The sequence below is a fragment of the Tyto alba genome, unplaced genomic scaffold, assembly GCF_018691265.1.
Source record: "Tyto alba isolate M040663 unplaced genomic scaffold, T.alba_DEE_v4.0 Super-Scaffold_20000042, whole genome shotgun sequence".
Classification (NCBI taxonomy): Eukaryota; Metazoa; Chordata; class Aves; order Strigiformes; family Tytonidae; genus Tyto; species Tyto alba.
This window is the reverse complement of record NW_024881293.1, coordinates 8,963,505-8,982,132: the sequence shown is the minus strand read 5'-3', so window position 1 is coordinate 8,982,132 and position 18,628 is coordinate 8,963,505. Positions and strand designations below refer to the sequence as shown.

The 18,628-nt window shown below is 68.6% G+C and overlaps 2 protein-coding genes across 11 annotated transcripts; one reads left to right on the top strand and one right to left on the bottom strand.

Moving 5' to 3' along the window:
• Window positions 1-100: 100 nt before the first annotated feature.
• On the bottom strand, window positions 101-11,554 carry ESPN (espin). Of its 9 annotated transcripts, XM_042794866.1 has the most exons (15): window positions 11,223-11,551; window positions 10,338-10,531; window positions 7,993-8,179; window positions 7,721-7,903; window positions 7,481-7,612; window positions 7,178-7,397; window positions 6,818-7,098; window positions 5,109-5,270; window positions 4,846-5,020; window positions 4,541-4,567; window positions 3,295-3,440; window positions 2,917-3,198; window positions 856-935; window positions 764-775; window positions 101-674 (listed from the first exon to the last, which is right to left on the bottom strand). In XM_042794866.1, the coding sequence occupies exons 1-15, from the start codon at window positions 11,514-11,516 to the stop codon at window positions 527-529; spliced, it is 2,523 nt and encodes an 840-aa protein (XP_042650800.1). In that variant the 5' UTR covers window positions 11,517-11,551; the 3' UTR covers window positions 101-526. The 9 variants fall into 9 exon arrangements, with proteins under 9 accessions (XP_042650800.1, XP_042650792.1, XP_042650794.1 ...); XM_042794858.1 differs by lacking the exons at window positions 101-674; window positions 764-775; window positions 856-935 and adding an exon at window positions 942-2,679 and having other exon boundaries at window positions 11,223-11,554; XM_042794860.1 differs by lacking the exons at window positions 101-674; window positions 764-775; window positions 856-935 and adding an exon at window positions 942-2,679 and having other exon boundaries at window positions 5,109-5,267; window positions 11,223-11,554.
• A 923-nt stretch (window positions 11,555-12,477) lies between these two features.
• ACOT7 (acyl-CoA thioesterase 7) lies at window positions 12,478-18,612 on the top strand. 2 transcript variants are annotated; one of them, XM_042794850.1, is made up of 10 exons: window positions 12,478-12,609; window positions 13,168-13,285; window positions 13,576-13,732; window positions 14,237-14,328; window positions 14,463-14,577; window positions 15,235-15,249; window positions 15,884-15,970; window positions 16,800-16,916; window positions 17,144-17,328; window positions 17,973-18,612. In XM_042794850.1, the coding sequence occupies exons 1-10, from the start codon at window positions 12,557-12,559 to the stop codon at window positions 18,075-18,077; spliced, it is 1,044 nt and encodes a 347-aa protein (XP_042650784.1). In that variant the 5' UTR covers window positions 12,478-12,556; the 3' UTR covers window positions 18,078-18,612. The 2 variants fall into 2 exon arrangements, with proteins under 2 accessions (XP_042650784.1, XP_042650785.1); XM_042794851.1 differs by lacking the exon at window positions 15,235-15,249.
• The last annotated feature ends 16 nt before the right edge of the window (window positions 18,613-18,628 follow it).

The window sequence follows — 18,628 nt, the reverse complement described above, 5'->3', positions numbered from 1 at the left end:
CGGGGTGGCCATCGCAGGTGACGATGGGGACGGTGACGGGCGCAGCGCGGTGTGGGCAGGGGGGTGTCGGGGGCAGCCCCAGGAAGGCGCGGGGCACTGCTGACGGGGTTTATCGTTTTAATTGCGGGAAAGGCAGGCTGGGCCGAGGCCGGCCGGGAGCCGGCCTTGAGCGGCTCCGGAGGCCGAGGGGCAGGAGCGGGGGCGAGCGCGCCGGGGCCGTGATGGCGGGCGGTGCCGGCGGGGAGCACGGGGAGCCGGGCGGCGCGGCGAACCCGGCTTCAGCCGTCGAGCCGGGCGGCGTGCGGGGAGCCGGGAGCCCCATGCCGCGGCAGCTCGCTCTGCGAAGGGCAGCGCTGGGTGGCGGCGGGACGGGGGCTACGGGTGCCTGGGGCGGCAGTGGGGACTCCTCCGGGTCGGGCTACGTGGCCGTCCGTGGCGGGAGGAGGGTGCTGAGGTGCGTCCCGGCCCGTGGCGGGACCTGCCGGCCTCCTCCCGCCGCGAAGAGCCAGGGCGCGGTGTGGCGTGGCTAGTGCTTGGCTATGTCCCCCTTCTTGAGGATGATCTGCCTCTGCCAGGGCGCCAGCTTTGTCTCATCGTACCCAAGAGTCCTTAGCTTTTCCGACTGCTCCTTCTCCTTCTCCTCCTCCTCCCGCTTCAGCCTCTCCTGCTCTTTCCTGCTCAGCAGTGGAGGGCACGGGGCACCGCGGTCAACGGAGCCACCGTGCCCGCCCGCCCGCCCAGGGAAGGGGCTTGCGGCACTCACCGTTTCTGCTCCCTGTGAAGGCAAAGGGAAGAGCGGGGTTAGCAGAGCCGTCGGGGCGGCCGCCGGCGCAGCCTCCCCCGGCCCGGGCTCACCTCTCCTCCTCCAGCTTCTTGCGCAGGATGTCTCTCCTCCAGGCCGGCATGCTGGCCAGGCGCGCCTCCTCCTCCTTCTCCTGCAACAGACAGCCACGTTACTGGCACCGCCGGGAGCCCACCCACACCGCCGGCGCCACGGGGCAGCGGCATCGCCCCGGCACCTCGCCATCGCCGCCCCTCACCGCCCGCCTTCTGCCGGCGCGGGGAGGAGGAAGGAGCGCGCAGCGTGGCCAGCCCTTCGCAGCACACCACAGCTTTATTGCACTGACACGCGGGGGCCCACGCCGCCCCAGCACCGCAAACGCCACGCCAGAGGGGAGCGCAGCCCCGGTGCTGCCCCCCCCCCGCACAACACACAGCCACGGCAAGCGGCACACTGCAACCTCGGCCCGGGGCCACGCAAACCGACCCTGAGCCCTGCGCTGAGCCAGGCCGCGGCACTGCCAGAGCCGCAGAGGCGGCTGAGCATCCCCGGGCACTGGGTCTCGCGGCCCCCGGTGCCCGCTCCTGGCCAGCCCCGCACCACACTGCTGGCACAGCCGTAGCATCCCGCCGGGCTCAGGTGTCGGACATCTCCGCTTCCTTCTCCTTCCAGAAGGAGAAGCTCCGGTCGATGAAGCGGCAGACGTCCTCCTCGCTGAACTCGCCCAGCTCCAGCACTGGCACCGGCACTGGTGCTGCTGCCCCCTCCCCTCCCAGGGCCATGGGGGGGGGCTCTGGCGGGCTCTCCGCCACCGCGGCGGTGCCGTCCCCAAAAAACTCCTGCACGAGATCCTCAAAGCCGTCGAGCCAGTGGCGGTGGCCGGCCTCGACCCGCTCCAGCGCGGCGCGGTGGAAGCGTCGGACGTGGTGCCAACTGTGGCTGCCCAGGCGGTCAAACATCTCGTAGCAGAGGAGGTGGCGGAAGCGCCGCTCCTCGGGGCTGAGCGGCATCTCCAGCAGCTGGAAGTAGCCCAGCATGAAGAGGTCGAGTGGGAGGCTGTCGTGGGGCATGGGCGAGCCGCCGATGTAGGGCAGGAAGTGCTGGGGCCAGTACAGCACCGTGGCACGGCTCAGCCGCCGGATCTGCCGCCCCGGCACCCGGCGGGCGATGCTCCTCCACCGGGCCAGCAGCCGCCCCGCCGCCGGGCGCCGTCTTCCTGGCCGCTGTGGCCGCTCCTCCCTGGACACCGCCGCCAGCGCCCGCTTCTTCCAGTGTTCCAGGAAGAAGACGACGGCACGCTCCTTGCGCGCTTCAGCACGCTCCCGTGGGCCGCTCAGCTCCGGCGGTGCCGGCCGGCTCCGCCGCAGTGCCCCGTCCCCATATTCCTCCTCCAGGACGGGCCGGCGGGTGCTGCGGGGGGGCTGCGCCCACTTGCGCTTGGTGACCCTGGGGAGGGGCGCGGGGGCCCCCCCCGGCCCCTCGTAGTTGGCCTTGAGGCTGCGGACGGAGACACCGCAGCCCAGGATCTCGCGCTGGGCATCGTGGTGGGCGCCGGGGCCGCCCTCCGCCCCCCCAGCCCTGGGGCCCTCCCAGCCCCCCAGGGTGGCCGGCGGCATGGCCGTGCTCCTTGGCAGCGCGGGGGGCTGGCGGCTGCGGGCGAGCGGGTCATCGCGGGCGAGGGCAAAGCGCCGGGGTGCCGGGGCGGCCGGCAGCGGCGGGAGCAGCGGCAGCTCATCCTCCGGCTGCACCGGCTGCGCATGGTGCATCACCCGCAGGCTCCCCAGCTGCCTCTCCAGGTGCCACAAGTCCTCCTCCCGCATCGGCTGCCCGGCGGGTCCCGGCGTGCCCCCGCGGGCGGGTGGCCTGCACCGGCACAGGGGCGGCGAGTAGCTCCCGGGCTGTGGCGGGAAAGAGGGCAAAGGGGCTCTTGAGGCCGTGCCGCGCACGCCTTGTGCCGCCGCTGCCGCCACGCGCGGCACCCCCGGGGCGTGACGACCCTGCGTGCAGGGGGGGGGGTGGTCCCCCGGCGCGGCCGGGAGCCGGGGGCGATGCCACGCACTCCGTCTCGCCAGGTCCTGAGCTGCTGGGCCGTGCCCACGCCGCGCTCGCCGCCGAAGCATGCAGGACCCCCCTACCTTGCGCCGCTGCTCCTCTTCCTCCTGCATGCGGAGCTGCAGCTTGCGCACCATCACCTGCCTCTTCCACTCGGGGATGGGCCGGCCCTGCTCGTCGTGGCTCGGCACCAGCGCCTCGGCCTCCCCTGCCACCCCTGCCCCCGCCGCCGGCACCGGTGAGCTCCCATTCAGCACCGGCTCGGGCGAGCCCCCTGCCAGGCAACGCGGTGGCCCGGCAGCCTCGGGGGTGGCCGGTGGGGTGGGCGTCCTTGTGGGTGACGGGGAGGATGCCGGCGACTCTGCCTGTGGAGGAAGGAGGGAGGAGGGTGATGGGAACCCACCCTGCCGCCCCATGCCACGCCGTGCCACCGGTTCCCCCGCCCCGCTGCCGACACCTACGTTGGCCCCTGCCTGGCCGCTGCCGGAGAAGATGGTGGTGAAGCCTTTGCTCTGCGGCGTTGGCTTGAGGCTCTTCCCGGCCTTGATCTCGGCCAACAGCTCTGAGTTGTCACCGGTGGGGGACATCATGTTGAAGGACTTGGTGCCTGGGAGGAGGCAGGGCAGGCAGTAAGCGCTCTGGTGCCGGTAGCCCCCCCGCCCCTCTGCTGGCTCACAGGGCCCGGGGGTGGCAGGGAGGCCAGCTGGTTGCCCCCCACCCCCGGGATCCCCTGGGACCCCTGTCAGAGCAGCACCCCGGCACCCAGCTCACTGGGTCCACAGGAACAGCGTTGCAGCACCCAACTCCCTGGGTCCATGGGACCCTCCAGAGCAGCACCCCAGCACTCAGCACCCGGCTCCCTAGGTCTGTGGGACCGGTATCCCAACACCCAGCATAGTGGGTGAGACCCCACTGGAGCAGCACCCCAGCACCCACCTCCGGGGGCCACAGCACAGCCTCAGCCCCGAATGCCACCTACCCACCGTGCTGCGGTGACCTGTCAGTGGAGGGATAACTCTGTGGCTGGCGGCAGCCCTGCCTCAGCCAGACGGCCCCGTGCTGCCTCACCGGGGGCCCTGGACCCCCTGCACGCCCCCCCAGTCCCTGGCAGCGACGCAGCGATGGCCTGAGCCAGCCCCTCTGCCAGCCCCCAGCCCCACGGGGACGCCCATGCCACCGGCCCCGCAAGCACCCACCGTCCGTGCCAGCCATGCGCAGGTCCCTAACGGGCCATGGGGCCGTGCCCAGGCAGAGCCCCCTCCCCGCCGCCGGCACCCGCGGTGGGTGCTGAGGGCCCAGCGGGGCACAGCCGCTGCCATCCAGCGCCAGCCGAGACCCCCCCCCGGCCCCGGGAGCCGGCGTTAATAAAGCGGGTGCCGAGCAGCGGCCGGTGCGCTCACGTGGCGGGGTCACGCCGGCCGGCTGAGCGCAAACAAAGGCCCCTCTGTGCGCGGGGCCGGCGGTGGGGCCGCGGGGGGCTCGGGGACCCAGCTGCCTGCCCAGCCCTGCCTGGCCGCTCCAGCAGCCCCATGGCACGCCGGCCGGGCGACGCAGCAGCGAGGGTTTGGCAGGCGGGTGCCAGCCCCGGCTGCCACCGTCGATGCCCCGAAGCTCCGGCGTGGGACAGTGCTAGGTTGGACCCTGTGGCCATGCCCCAGCGCCGGGGCACCCCCCAAGCAGGGAGGAGTGGGGGGCCGTGATACTTACTCTTCATCTGCCTGAGCGCCTTTCCTCCTAGGGGGAGAAGCAGAGAGGCGGCGCAGGGCGCGCGGCAGAGGAAGGATTTAGCCACCGCGAGACAAGAGAGAAGAGAAGGGCCCAGCAGTGAGAGCAGGCGGGGATGGGTGGGTGTGGGGACCCCCACACCGACACCGGAGGAGAGAAGGACAGAGAGGCCGTCAGGAGCCGCGCAGCTGGAGTGCCGCAGGAGGAGACGCGCTGGGGTGGCCATGCAGCCAACGGGACGGTGCTTGGGATCACTCCCCGCGCCCGCCCGGCGCCCCACCACTTACTTCCTGTGGAGGAAGAGGAGCGGCGGGGGCCGGCGGGGGTCTCGGCCAGCGGGGGTGGCGGTGGGGGCAGCGGGCAGGCGGCGTCAGGCAGCGGCGGGGGCGGTGGCGGAGGCGGCAGCTCGGCACCGGGCCTGCTCTCCCCATTGCGCATGGTGTCGGCCGAGATGGGCGATGCCTGGAAGAGCACGGGCAGGCGTCGCCTGGTCGGTCGCCGGTGCCGCTGAGCCGCGGGCAGGCTCGTGGCGGGGGGCCGGGGGGCTCACCTCCTCGCTGTGCGCCATTCGCCACGGGCCGGGCTGCTTGGCCGCGCCGTGTCCCAGCTGCTTGTAGTAGTCGCCGGTGCTCGGCTGCTTGCTGAAATTCCTCGATCGCCTGGTGGAATCGGCCCTGCGCAGGCCCTCGGGGCTGCTCTCACGTGACGCCCGCTGCAACGGGGAGCGCGGCTCAGCGCAGCCGTGCCCGGGTGGCCGTGGGGCAGGGCTGTGGGGCAGAGCCGTGGGGCAGCAGGGCCAGGCTGGCAGTGGCCGTGGGGTAGATGCCAGGCTGGGGGGATGGCAAGTGCGTGCCCCAGGGGTCCACTCAGTGTGAAGCTGCACAGGGGGGCTGCATGCCGGCGTGGCAGCGTGCTCTGTTGGCGCCTGGCACAGTGACCCTGTGCCCTGGAGCCTGGTGGAGCCTCCCCCAGGATAACCCCCCTTTAGAACAGGAGCACCGAGCCCTGGCCCCGAGGATTACCGGGAGCTTATCCCCTGCGGGGCTGCGGCCCGGTTCCAAACCCCGCTCTGAACAGGGCTCTTGGGCAGCACAGCCTCGGCTCACCCCAGCACATACCGCAGCGGCTTTGCAGGTTGTGCTGCTGGGTGCCAGCGCTGCAGGGGGCTGTGCCTGTTCCCTGGGTTTGGGGGTGCTGCAGCAGCACAGCCCCGGGTACCCTTGCTGGGGGAGGGGGGGAGATGGAGTTGGGGGGGCCACTATTTGCATTTCCCCGTGCGCCACCTCTGCCCGTGGCATTTGCACGGTGAGCCCAGGCGCTCGTCGCTGCCGTCAGCGCCAGCTTAAGTCAACAAGCTCCAGCCCGGCGCTTCCTGCTCTGGCTGCTGCGGGCGCTCAGCCGAAGCCGGCACCCCCAGCCCCGGTCCCGCGCGAGTGTCTGCGCCGCTCAGCCCCGCTGCGTGGGGCACCCGCACCGCTCCAGCACCTCCCCAGGGCAGCCCAGCTCTGTAGCACCAGGCAGGGCTGCTCGTTATCCCAGTAAGCACTAACGAGCCAGGGCCGAGCACAACACGGTCCCAAGTCCCGCAGGGGCCTGGAGCATGCTGCCCCGCCGAGACCCCCGTCCCCCACGGCGTGGGGCTGTGCCAGCGCCCCGGCCATAGCCGTGCACCAGGATCCCGTCCCCAGTGGGGTGGTGAGAGATGTGGCAGGGGGTCGGGACGGCCCTGAGCCCACCGTGTCCCAGTGCCCCCCCCCCCCCAGGGGGCTGCACCCCTCTTACCTGTGCACGCCCGGCTGAGCCCTCTCAGCTCCTGGCAGCGCCGGCTGTGCCACCCGACACCTGCGGCGCGGGCGACACCGGAGCCGCCCGCTCAGGTTACAGCCTGCGCAGCCGCCCACGCCTGGCTCGGCGTGGTGCCGGTGGCATCGCCGGGACCACGTGGGCATGGCTGTGATGGCTGGCCCCGCAATGGCCTGCATGGTGCTGCCAGGGGCCGCAGCCGGCGCCGCAGAGGCACCGGAGCATCACCGGCCCTGGCTTGCTGCACCCTCGCCGCTGGTTGCACCCCGGCCCTCCCGGTGTCTCGGGCGCGTGGCCTCAAGCCGGGGTTGTCCCCTCCCAGTGCCGTCGAGAGCTAGCAGCTCCCCACGGGGGAGGTTGGTGCCTGGCGGCATGTCCCCCACCCCGGGGTGGCACGTCCCCCGAGCTGCGTGGCCGGGAGCAGCCGTGCATGGGACGTGGCGCACGGGGCCGTACCTCTCGGCGCAGCGCCAGGCTCTCCACATGCCGCAGGTTGTTCTTGGCCCGCACATAGATGTCGGCGGTGTGGGGGGCTGCAGGGGGCGCGGGGGGCGCGGGGTAGTCGGGGGGTGGCGGGGGCGGCTGGGTGTCAGGGGGCGGGGGTGGCGGCGGGGGGAAGGTGGGGGGCGGCGGTGGGGAGGGGCCCTCACGCACCAGCCCCCGGCCCCGCGGCCGCGTCTCAGGGTCCAGCATGTCCATGTACGCCTGCATGTCCGCCAGCGCCGGCTCGGGCACCCCTGCGCAGGGCAGGAGGTCAGGGGGGGGCTGGCCCCACACCCCCCCCCGGCCCCACGCCCCCCCCGGCCCCGCACTCACGGGCGGTGGGGGCCCCGAGGGGGCCGCCCCTCTTCTCCCCGGTGCTGGACTGGCTGGAGTGGCAGGAGTCGTAGTTGGAGAGGGTGCTGGCAGGGGAGCCCACCTCAAAGCGTGCCTGGGGCACCGATGCCGTGGTGTTGGGCGATGACATGCCCGAGTCGGGCTGCCGGCACTCCCCGTCCGCCGAGGGGTCTCGCGACAGCACGCGGTGCTCCACGCTCTGCCGGCACAGCCGCGCGGTCAGGTCGGTGCAGCAGAGCCCCGCGTGCTCCCCTCACGCTCAGCCACGGGACGCCGCCCTACCATGTTCTCCACGGTGCGCAGGTACTGGGCGCAGTGGCCGTGCCCGTTGTACTCGGCGAGTTCGGCCGCGGTGTAGCCGTCCTGGTCGCGGATGCTGAGGTCGGCGCCGTTCACCACCAGGATCTGGCAGCACTGGGGAGAGCAGGGGGGGCGGGGGGGCCGTGTGGCAGGGCCGGAGGGCACCCCGCCCCCCCCCCATCCCCACCCCGCTCCCCACCCCAGCACCCCGCCGGCACCCACCTCCAGCTCGCCGTTCTCGGCAGCGTCGTGCAGCGGCGTGCCGCCCCAGCTGTCGGCAGTGATCTCCCCGCCGTGCAGCAGCAGCCAGCTCAGCACTTTGGCGTGGCCACGGCTGGCGGCAAAGTGCATGGCCGTGGCGCCTTCGGTGTCCCGCTCCGACAGGCTCACCGTCGTGAAACTCATCTGCGCGGGCGGGCGGGCTGAGCGCTGGGCGCGGTGACCCCCCCTCCGCGCCGTTGCCGCCACACCGCCGTGGCCCGGCCAGCGCTTACCAGCCAGACGATGATGGTGTTGTGGCCCATCTGGGCGGCGGCATGCAGCGGGGTCATGCCGTCGTGGGCGCACGCGTGGGGGTCGGCCCCGCAGTCCTGCACCAGGTACTGGATGATCTCCAGGTGGCCCTCCTGGCAGGCGAGGTACAGCGGGGTGGCCCCCGTCTTGGTCTGGGCACTCAGCGTGCTGCAAGCGGGGCACCAGTGTCCGTAACCCGTGGCTGCTGGCAGCGCACCCGGACGCGTGGGTTGCAGGGAGCGGGGACATGTGGGGGGCACAAGGGGACACCCGGGGCACAGGGGACATGGTGGCTGGGGGCAGGCAGGGCAGTGCTGGGAGCGGGCAGTGTGGGCAGCGTGGGCAGAGTGGGCAGCGTGGGCAGCGTGGGCCAGGAGCCGTCCACCCCACAGCTCCACGCTGGGTCCCCGTGCTGCGACGGGAGGTCACTAAGTTAATCAGCCGGCTTAGGCTAAGCTCCTTCCTCCGGCTGTTTTTGGACACTGCAATTTAGCAGTATTTGTACGTAAGCAGCTTAGGCAGCGCTGGCCGTGGAGGAGCCGGCAGGGAAAGGCCAACCTGCACCAGGGCTGGCCCCACAGCCCCCCGCCAGCCCCACTCCTGGGCACGGGGGTCCCCCCACTGCCCCCGCGGGCCTTGGCACCTCCACGTCCCTCATCCTGAACTGTGCGTCCCAAATCACACAGCCCGCATCCCAAATCCCATAGCCCCGCATCCCACATCCCCGCCACACAGGAAGCTGTTTTATTAAGTGCTCCATAAAAAAAAAAAACCAAACCAACCCTGTTGAATATTTAAAAAAGGAAGAGCAATAAATACTCTGCTCTGTTATCGCAATGATCGTGGGCCCTTAATAATTGATCCCTGTAACCGTGAGACGGGCCGTGGCCAGCGCTGCCTTCCCGCTGTGCCGTGCCGCAGGGTGCCTGCCCGCGGTGCTGCGGTGCCAGGCCGGCACACCGCTGAGCCGGGGCACGGGGGGACAGCAGGGGCACGGGCACGCATTCAACCCCTGATTGTCATTTCCCATTAATGGGGAAAGCGTTAAGCCACTTGAGTGAGCACCGGTAAACTGCTTTGCCAGATGGCCAAGACCCCATGCCGGGCTGCCGGCTGCCAGGGACCCCGCGGGGCCGGCGTGAAGGTGGGCTGGGAGCGCCAGCATCCCGTGGTGGCACCCAGGGATTGGATTTCGTAGCTGTAACGGAGCCTCCGGGCGGGCGCGGGGCTGGGAGCGGGGCCAGCCCTAAATTATTCAGGAGGAAGGCGGCGACGGCAGCAGAGCAACCCCGGCAAGAAGCGTGAAAGCCAACGCGGGAGGGCTGCCGCCAGCACCGCACCAGGGCCGACACCACAGGCACCGAGCTGGGCTACGGGCCACGGGGGGTTAATCCCCACAGGTGCCCAGGGCTGAGCCGGCAAACCTGGGGCAGGGGATAAAGAGCCGGGGCTGGGGCTGGGGAGGCTGCGGGCAGTGAGTGCCACAGGGGTACGGGGACCCTCCTGTGGGCTCTGCGGCCCCACCTGGCGGGAAGGCTGGGGGGGTCTGGGGCTGTGGCACCTGGGGACAGAGGGGTGCTGAGCTCCGGGTCACCTCCCGTTGCCTCGGGATACAGCGGAGCTGCGCACCCCATTGCAGCCGTGGCCCTTGAGCCCGCCGGGCACGGCGAGGGGTGACAGCACATCCCCACGGCAGCCGGGGCTGTGGGTTATTTCCAGCGGGTGCTGCTCACCGCAGGAAAACAGATCAGGGGCCACCTCATCGCCCCCCGCAGCCCTGTGGCGAGGCTTGGCGCCGTGAGCCTGGCGGGCTGCCCTGTGCCGCGGGGCACCGGCCCAGGGAGGTGAAGCAGGGATGCTGCCGCTGAGCTGCCGGCCGAGCGGGGCTGCCACATCCCGCGATGGCTGCAGCCCAGGCAGGGTGGAAAGGTCACCTCCGGCGTGGGGAGCGGCCTCTCCTCAGCCGGCAGCCTAATCCATTTACATAACGGCGGCCGGACAAAGGCGGCTGTGTTATCGCCCCGCGCCAGGAGCCCAGCGAACCGACCCGACGGCAATATTTCTGCCAGCGCTCGCCGCTCTCCTCCTCGCCCTTTCTCTCCGGGCCATAAAGAAGCTGCAGATGGCTGCCCGGCCTGATAACACGGCCGCGTTGCCCTTGGAGCTGGGGGATGAGGGCGGCTGCGGCATCTGTCCCCAGCGCTGGCTGGAGGGAGGTGATGGAGCGGCAGCGGGCACCCCGCTTCCCCGCCAGCCCCTCTCCTGCGGTGGGTGGCGAGCCCCCAGCACGGAGCCCATCTCGCCCGCCGGCAGCCGGGGCTGTTACCTGGGGCAGTGTCCCAAGAGGAGGCGCAGGGAAGGGAAATCCCCTTTGGCCGCAGCGTAGTGGACGGGCAGCGCTCCCGTGTTAGTGGCTGCCGTGGGGTCGCTGCCTCCGAAGCGGAGGAGCCAGTCGATCACCTCGTAGTGACCGAAGCGGGCTGCCAGGTGTAGGATGGTGGCACCGGAGTTGTCTGTGTCCTGTGGGAGGAAGTGGGGTGGCCGTCGGCACTGGGGACCCTGAGCCCCTCTGGCAAGGGAACTTGTGTGGGGCTGGAGGCCGTGGGGGGCTGGGAGCTGGCCCCGGGGAGGGGGGCTGGCCAGTGTGGAAGTCCCGGCTGTGTGGAGCAGGGCCAGAGGGAGGGGACGGGCCATGGGACAAGCATGTCTGCCCACCGGCCGGGCCTGCATCCACGCACAGTGAGCGCTGCCCAAAGGCCCCCTCGGGCTGCCGGCCCCTGGCCCGGAGGCTGCTGGAGAGTGCTGATCCCGTCCTTCCCGCTTAATCCCCGCTCCCAGCCCCTCCGCCGCCTCCTCCTCCTCTTCCTCCGGCCGTCACATGTCGTTAGCTCTCGGCCGGCCCCGGGGCAAGCCGCTTACTGCCCCGGTCCCGCCGTTGTGTAAGCCCGGGAGGGGCCCGCAGCCCCAGGCACGGCCCCGGAGGGTATGCATCCCCCCCCCCTCGGGTCGCCGGGGTCCCCCCAGCCTGGGGTGTCCTGCCGGGGACCCCGCCTCGCCAGCAGCGGAGCTGGAAGGGTCCACGCGCGACCATCTCCCTGCAGCCACGGCCACCCAGGCGGGGCCAGGGAGAGCCTCCCCGGTTGCCCGCGCCCACGGGGGGCCCCGCCGCGCCCCCCTCCTCCCCCTCGCCCCCGCGCCCCCCCGCTCGCACCTGCACGCCGCAGCCCCCCTGCGTGAGCAGCCACTGGAGACAGGCCAGGTTGCCGGTGGCGGCGGCGTCGTGGGCCGGTGTGGCCCCGTTGCGCGCCCGCGCGTCCCCGCGGAGCGCGGTCTCGGCCACCAGGTACCGGAGGCAGGCGAGGCGGCCGGCGCGGGCGGCGTGGTGCGCGGGGGAGGCACCCAGGGCGTCCCGCAGCCCCGGCCGCAGCAGCCCGGCCGCCCGCAGCCCCCGCAGCGCTTCCACGTCTCCCTGCCGCGCCGCCAGCAGCGCCCGCTCCAGCGCCATCCCGGCCCCCGCCCCGGCCCCGGCCCCGCCGGCCCCGGCGGCACCGGCCGCCGCTTGGCACTGCGCGGCGCTCCCGCCTCGCCGCCCCCCGGCCCCGACGGCTCCTCCTCCTCCTCCCCCGGGGCCGCCCCTCCGCCCGCCCCGCCCGACGGCCGCCCGCTGCCCGGGCCCCTGCCGGGCTCTGCCGGGACCGGCCCGCGGGACCCCAAGCGCGGCCCTGGGGAGCTGCCGCCCCGCCAGCCCCACGGGTGCCCCCTTCCCCCGCCCGCCGCGGCGAGGGGCTCCTCCGGCAGCCCCCGACGTGCGCCTGCCGGTGCCGGCAGCGCGGGCAGGAGCGGGGCGGTGCTGGGCGGGCAGCCCTGGCTCCTCCCGCCGCGGGAGGGCCGGGACGGGTTTTGGAGGCGGGGGACCGGCACCGCGGGAACCGGCGGCGGGACCCGTGGGCAGCGCCGGCGGTTGCCGCGGTCACGGGCAGCGCGGGCGGGACAGCCCCGCCGTCAGCACCGAGGACAGCGGCGGCGGCGGCTTCAGCACGGCGGACAGCGGCCGCCCTGCCCGGTGCTCTGCCCGCTCGCCGCAACGGCGGTGGCGGTACCGGAGCTCCCGAGCGCCATGTCCCCCTCGAGCACCGGGCCGCAATCCCGGCCCCGGACCGCCCCGCTCCACCCCCGCCAGTCCGCCCCGTCGGGCCCTGTCCCCATCCCGACCCCCGCCGGTGCTGGGCAGCCGCCCATCCCCGCTGCCTCGCTGGGCGAGGGGAGGCGGAGGGACCCTGTACCGGAGGGGCTCCCCGAGCGTCACTGGAGCCCCGCCCTCTTCATCGGAGCCCCGCCCCCTGCACCGGAGCCCCGCCCCCTTCCCCCCCGCGCGGCGCCAACCCTCCGAGCGCTGGCCCCGCCCCCCCGGCCGGCTCGGGGGGCGTGGCGAGGCGCTGCCCGCCCAACGGGGCGGTGCGGGGGGGGGTGGTTGTCCCCCGGGGCGGGGCGTGGCCGGGCGCGGTGGTGCCGCAGCGCCGTTGCGGGCGGGGCGCCGGTGCCGCCATGTCGGAACGGGGGTCCGCGGGCCCGGGGCCGGCCGCCATCCAGGTCTCCAGGTACGGCCCCGCCGCGCCGCCCGCGGCTGGGCACCCAGGGGCGGGCTGGGGGGTCTGCGGCCGGCCGGCAACCGGGGCGCTACCGGCTGTGCGAGATGTACCGCGGCCGGCACCGGCACCACTGCCTGCACCGGGCGCAGCAAGCAGCGCCCGGGCTCCGGTGCGTGTGGGCGGGTGGGGCGCGCCCCGGCTCTCCTGCCTCCGCCCGCTGCGGCTCCCGGGCACGGCCCCGGCCTCGCCTTCCCTCCTCCGGTCAGTTCTTTGCTGCTCCGGGGAAAGTCGCCGGTGCTACCGGGCCGAGCGGCGCCCGGCTCGGTCTCGTTTTGCCGCAGTGGGATGCCAGGATGCGGCCCCAGCCCAGTAGAGCGATACCTCCTTCCTCTCTCGGCGGTAATTTAGGGCGGCTTCCACTGCCGCTCGCAGGAAGCCACACGGTGCCGGTGCCGCTATCAGCGTGCTGCGGTGTCCCGGCAGCTCATCCTGCAGGGCCGTGGCACCCCGGCCGCGTGCACGGCAGAGGGGTGCGAGCTCCCGCCTCTCCCTCACCCCCCCTCGCAGGATCATGCGCCCGGACGATGCCAACATCGCGGGCAACGTCCATGGGGGAACCATCCTGAAGATGATCGAGGAGGCGGGAGCCATCATCAGCACTCGCCACTGCAACTCCCAGGCTGGGGTGAGTAGGCACCGGAGTGCCCGCGGGGCTCTGGCTCGGTGACTCCAACCCTCCCCACCGCACCTTGGGGGGCTGCTGGGAGCGGGGGGGTCCTCTGGGACTGCTGGGAAACCCTCGGGGCCACCCCGGTTATCCCCTTGGTGAAGGAAGGAAGCACAGCTACGGGATGATAAGGCAAGAGGTCGAAGTGCCCGAGCTGTGCGTGGCGTGGGCTGGCCCCAGGTAGCCGCCGTCTGCGGTCCGGCATGGTGTGGCCGTGGCCACTACCCTCACCGTCCCACCATCCCCAGGAACCCTGCGTGGCCGCACTGGCGCGGGTGGAGCGGACAGACTTCCTCTCCCCAATGTGCATTGGTGAGGTGGCCAACGTCAGCGCCGAGATCACCTACACCTCCCGGCACTCCGTGGAGGTCCAGGTCAACGTCATGTCTGAAAACATTTTAACAGGTGGGTGACTTCCGGCGGCTCTGCCCCAAAACTCCAGGAATAACGATGATAAGCCGCAAGCTCACAGCGGTGACTCCGTCCTCTGCCCACCGCATCGGGCAGAAGAGAGGTCTTGCCTTTTAATCGAGAGTGCTGGGGGCGGCGGGGAGGGGTGGTGCTGGGAAGGGAAGCCAGGCAGGCTCCCTGGGGATCACGGCTCCATTGATCGTTTTTATCAAAGAACCGAAAAATCTGCTGTTAGCGCCTCCTGCCTAATTTGCTGCCTGTGGCTGCCTTTGGCCTGAAAAAGGCCCTTTTCCTGCTGTTGCTGTGGCAACCAGCTCTGCTTGCCGGGACGCCTTCCCAAAAGCGCACTGTCACATCCGCTCTGAACCAAATCCTGCCAGGAGCCGGCAGGGCAGGGGGCTGCCCGGTGCCGGCGGCATCGCCAGTGTGCGGCCAGTCCCGGACCGCAGCAGCGCTGGTGGCATCGGCATGGTCACCCTCTGCCCGCCTCTCCTCCAGGGGCGAAGAAGGTGACGAACAAGGCAACGCTGTGGTACGTGCCGCTCTCCCTGAAGAACGTGAACAAGGTCCTTGAGGTTCCCCCCATCCAGGTAGGATGGCTTGCTTTGCTCCTCAAAAAACAGACTCGCCCTCTCCGGCGGCATGGTGCTAACCTGGCCCCGTCTGTACCCCCGGCTGTGCCGGTGGCTTTGCTGACCCTGTTCATACCGGCCTTTCCTTACAGTATGTGAGAAAGGAGCAGGAGGATGAGGGGAAGAAGCGTTATGAGGAGCAAAAACTGGATCGGCTGGAAACTAAGCAGAGAAACGGTGACGTGATCTTCCCCATCATCAACCCAGGTAAGGCAGGCGGTGTGCGGCCCGCGGAAATGTCCCAGTGCTGCTGGGAGGCTGAATTGGTCCCTGAGGCAACTCCGGCCATCCCCGGGCATCTGTGGCTGCGAGGACGTGCTCCGCAACACCGCATCGGGGATGGGATGGGATTTTGGAGCCGTGGAGGGGGAGCTGGGTGGGCACCTGTGATCCCCCGCTGCGGCTGGTGGGTGGGATGCCCTCATCTGAAACACAGTTCCTGCCACCACTCCTTGCATCCCTTGTGCGCTCCGGGGCAGCAGGAGCTCGTTTTGCTCAGCACTGGGTAAACTCAAATGTTGAGTGAGGGCTTTGCACACTCTGCAGCTGCACCCCCACTCTGAAAGCTGGTTTTCAGCAAGAAGTTCATCGGCCAGGGTGTTTGAGGGGGAGGATGAGCTACAGGGAGGAGCTGGGGGCCACGCTCTGCCCAAGGGATCCCTGGAGCACCAAAAGTGCTGCCTCGACTTCTGGAAACATGGTGACAGTGCTGATGGCGGAGGGGCGAGGGGCTGTTGGCCTCCAGGACCAGCTGTGGTCCTCAGGCAGAGGCAGAGAGACAGCATGCGGGGATTGTCGGGAGGGTGACATGAGATGAAAGTTGCTCAACTGCTTTTTTCCCCACTCTGTTCTCCATGCTCACAGATAGGCAGACAAAAGGTAAGGCTCCGCAGGCACGGCCACGTGGGTGTCGTCCCCAAGGAGGTGATGCCTCTGCTGTTTTTTCCTGCGCTAAGCGCCTTTAGCATCTCTCACTAGACAGAAAACAGAAAACCCCTGAGAGCAGTTTTACTCTTCCAGCAGTCGGAGGGTGCCACTTCTGTCCCCTGGGTTTAGTGGCAAGTCAGATGTCACCAGCATGTGCCAGGGCTGGGGAGCGTGGGGGGCTGAGGTCTCCACGCCAAGGGCAAAGCGTGGCTCTTTGGAGACAGTGTTAGGTGGCAGGTTCAGGGAGATTTGGCTGCAGCTGGTGGCCCGAGGGAGGAAAGCATACAGCCACGTGTCTGTCCAGTTCACTTCCATTTGCTTGTGGGCTCTTTGAAAGCTTCAAAAGGAGAAATGAGCTGAGCTGGAATAAAATTGATTGGTGAGCATTAGGGGTGGCAGCCTGTCAGGTGAATAGCTCTCAGGACTTCTCAGGGCTGATTTAAACAGTGGTTTGAATGTTCCTCAGCTTTGCATAAGCCAGCCCCACGTTTTCTCCCTTCAGGAGGTTTAAGACAGGGGTCTGTGGTGGTGTACGGGTGGTGGCCGAGCAGCTCTGACCTCCGCTTTGCTCCCTTTCCCTAACCAGAGCCGCACACCGTGGGCTACAGCCAGTCCAGCCTGATTCACCTGGTGGGACCGTCGGACTGCACGCTGCTGGGTTTCGTGCACGGAGGTGAGTGAGCACTGCCCTGTTCGATGCCTGGGACACTTTTTCCCTGGAGCAAAGCGCATTTTGAGAGCAGCTCATGCATCTCGGTGTTTTCAGGAGGCGGGCTCTGCCTCTGGAGCTGTGCAGGCCCATTTCCACCATCTGTAAGGTTCAGCGTTGCTTCAGCTGAGACAAAAGCTTTGTCTTTTTCTGTGCTTAAAAAAGGCCCTAAAAGCTGACGTACTTGAACTGTAAATCTTACAATTTTGTCATCATCTCTTAAACTGCAAATCTTGGATTATAAACACACAGCATACAATGACTGCCATTTGCTGGAGTTATTTCCTCTTGGCTGGCAGTGCCTGTCGCCTGCTGTATGGGCAGGGCAGATATGTGTGGTGTGAGCCGGGGGAGAAGCATGTTTGCCAAGGGATTGGACCACGCTGGATGCCACTCCTCATCTAATTGCATCGTTATAAAAAAAAAAAAAAAAAACAACCAAAAAAAACCCCAAAGAAAAACCCCAAAGATAATAACAACGAGTAACAACATGGTTCCTTGCCAAGCAGGAGGTTTCTGGGACTGATCTTGCCCTTCAAGGCCAAGTTTTGCTCGAAGAATTCAGTAGATCCAGAGCTGGCCTAAATCTTAAGCCCGGGCCTGTAAGGATGTTGCCCTGGTGGTACTTTTGGCAGGATTCTTTGTGCAGGTACTGGGGATTTCCTGCAGCTGGGATTCAGTCTCTGCTCCGACTCCCTGGTGTAGCTTTGCTTGAGCAAAGGCCTTATGTGTGGCTTTTCCCCAAATCCTACCGGCTTCCCTGAAACAGGACCCTCTGCATTCCCCCCTCCAGGTGTCACCATGAAGCTCATGGATGAGGTCGCTGGGATTGTGGCTGCCCGCCACTGCAAGACCAACATCGTCACAGCCTCGGTGGACGCCATCAACTTCCACGAGAAGATCAAAAAAGGTACTGGGGGTGGTGGTGGGCACTTTGCTCTCCCGTGGTGCCACGTCCTGGCTTTCTTGGGTCAGCTTGGGACATGCTGGCAGTGAAATTTAGTTCCTGTTAGACTTGTCCTGTGTCGAGAAGCTTTGCTTAAGGTGTGGCTTAAGCATAAAACATGTGGGACCCCTTGCTCCCTTCCTCTGAGCAGAAGTGAGGGCCTTCTTAACCAGCCCCTCTCTGCTTTGCAGGCAGCGTCATCACCATTTCAGGGCGCATGACCTTCACAAGCAATAAATCCATGGAAATTGAAGTCTTTGTGGATGCTGACCCATTCGTGGATGAGTCTCGGGAGCGGTACCGTGCCGTCAGCGCCTTCTTCACCTACGTCTCTCTGAGCAAGGAGGGGAAGCCCCTGCCCGTCCCGCAGTTGCTGGTAAGAGCTCTCCCCGCTGGGCTTGAGCCAGCTGGGCCAGCCCCTCTCCTGCTCCTCCCGCAGCAGACCCTGGCCACCTTTTTTATCCAACATTTCCTCTTCCCTTGAATTATCCAGCAGGAAAATGTGAGCATGAATGAGCCTTTCCAAAGCGGGCTTCAGGGCTGTTTCTTTTAAACTTCTGAAAATTGCTGATGTGGGGATTGGGTGGGTTTTCCTTTCTTGCGGTTGAGGACAGGCTGCGCGCAGGCTCTGCAGCTTCCCCTCCTGCCCATGCTGGAGATGCGTGGGAGAGGACCCCGAGGAGGGGTGGAAGCCCCCACATCTCCATTCCCCACTCCCCAGGGTGTCCCTGTTCCAGCCCTCCTGCCTATTTCTAGCTCTCCTGATCCCAGCAAGGCGCTGCTGACGCGGCGCTGCTGACTGGGGGCTGTTTCTTGATTATTATTTTATCTCTGTACTCTGTGCAGGAGTACATTAGCTGTCAAAACATGTCTCTCACGGAGCGCTGCTTTTCCTTTACGCTTCCTGGAAGGGGAAGCGCGTTTCCCTCCCGCACACGCTTGCGAGGTGCGGTGCGGCAGAGTGGCACTGCCCCGAGGCGGCTAACGCCGGTGGCTTCGCTTTCTTTCCGTTGCCGGCAGACGGAGACGGAGGACGAGAAGCGGCGCTTCGAGGAAGGGAAGGGCAGGTACCTGCAGACGAAAGCCAAGCGGCAGGCGCAGATGCAGCAGGCTGCCCGGCAGTGAGCCCGCCCCGCGCTCTCGCAGCCTTCGCCCGCCGAACGTCCAGGTTCCCGTCAGTGTCGTGTCCAGTCCGCGCCGGGTCCTGCGCCTTCGCCCGCCCCAGCGCTGCCGCGGCGGTGTGGTTGCTTCGCTGCTGATTGGTTTAGCGCTGTAGACCTTGTGCTTTAGGTGGCTTAAGCACCCCCAAAGCCCCCAGGAGCCTTCCCAGGCACTCGCCATTCGCCTCCGGAGCCTTGTTCTCGCAGTTTTAACCCCTGAAGCGAAGCTCCTGCCTGTGCTGGGGCAGGGCAGAGGTGCGTGGCAGCACGAGGGCTGCGCGAGGCCACCCTGTTTTTGTGATGCTGTGTTAAACTTGCCGGTATGTCCTAAAACTGCACACCAAAGCTTACGTACGATACTTGTGACGAGCAACACGCCCCAGTATCGTGCTGAATGTCTTGGACCGTTTTGTTGACATCTCTAGGTAGTTTTTCTGTGCACATCTGAGTAATTTAAGGAATCCTGTGGCATAAATAAAGTCTGTTGTTGTTGACTGAAATGAAAGGGGTGGGTGT

What these genes read in the sequence shown, in the direction of transcription:
- ESPN (XM_042794858.1), bottom strand. Translation starts at nt 11,516, where the DNA reads ATGGCGCTGGAGCGGGCGCTGCTGGCGGCGCGGCAGGGAGACGTGGAA. An exon ending in CTCTTGGGACACTGCCCCAG is followed by an intron (nt 8,180 to 10,337) that starts GTAACAGCCCCG and finishes CCCCGCTTGCAG; the next exon opens with CACGCTGAGTGCCCAGACCA. An exon ending in CCTCGGGGCCCCCACCGCCC is followed by an intron (nt 7,099 to 7,177) that starts GTGAGTGCGGGG and finishes TGCCCTGCGCAG; the next exon opens with GGGTGCCCGAGCCGGCGCTG.
- ACOT7 (XM_042794850.1), top strand. Translation starts at nt 12,557, where the DNA reads ATGTCGGAACGGGGGTCCGCGGGCCCGGGGCCGGCCGCCATCCAGGTC. An exon ending in GTCTGAAAACATTTTAACAG is followed by an intron (nt 13,733 to 14,236) that starts GTGGGTGACTTC and finishes CCTCTCCTCCAG; the next exon opens with GGGCGAAGAAGGTGACGAAC. An exon ending in GCTGGGTTTCGTGCACGGAG is followed by an intron (nt 15,971 to 16,799) that starts GTGAGTGAGCAC and finishes TCCCCCCTCCAG; the next exon opens with GTGTCACCATGAAGCTCATG.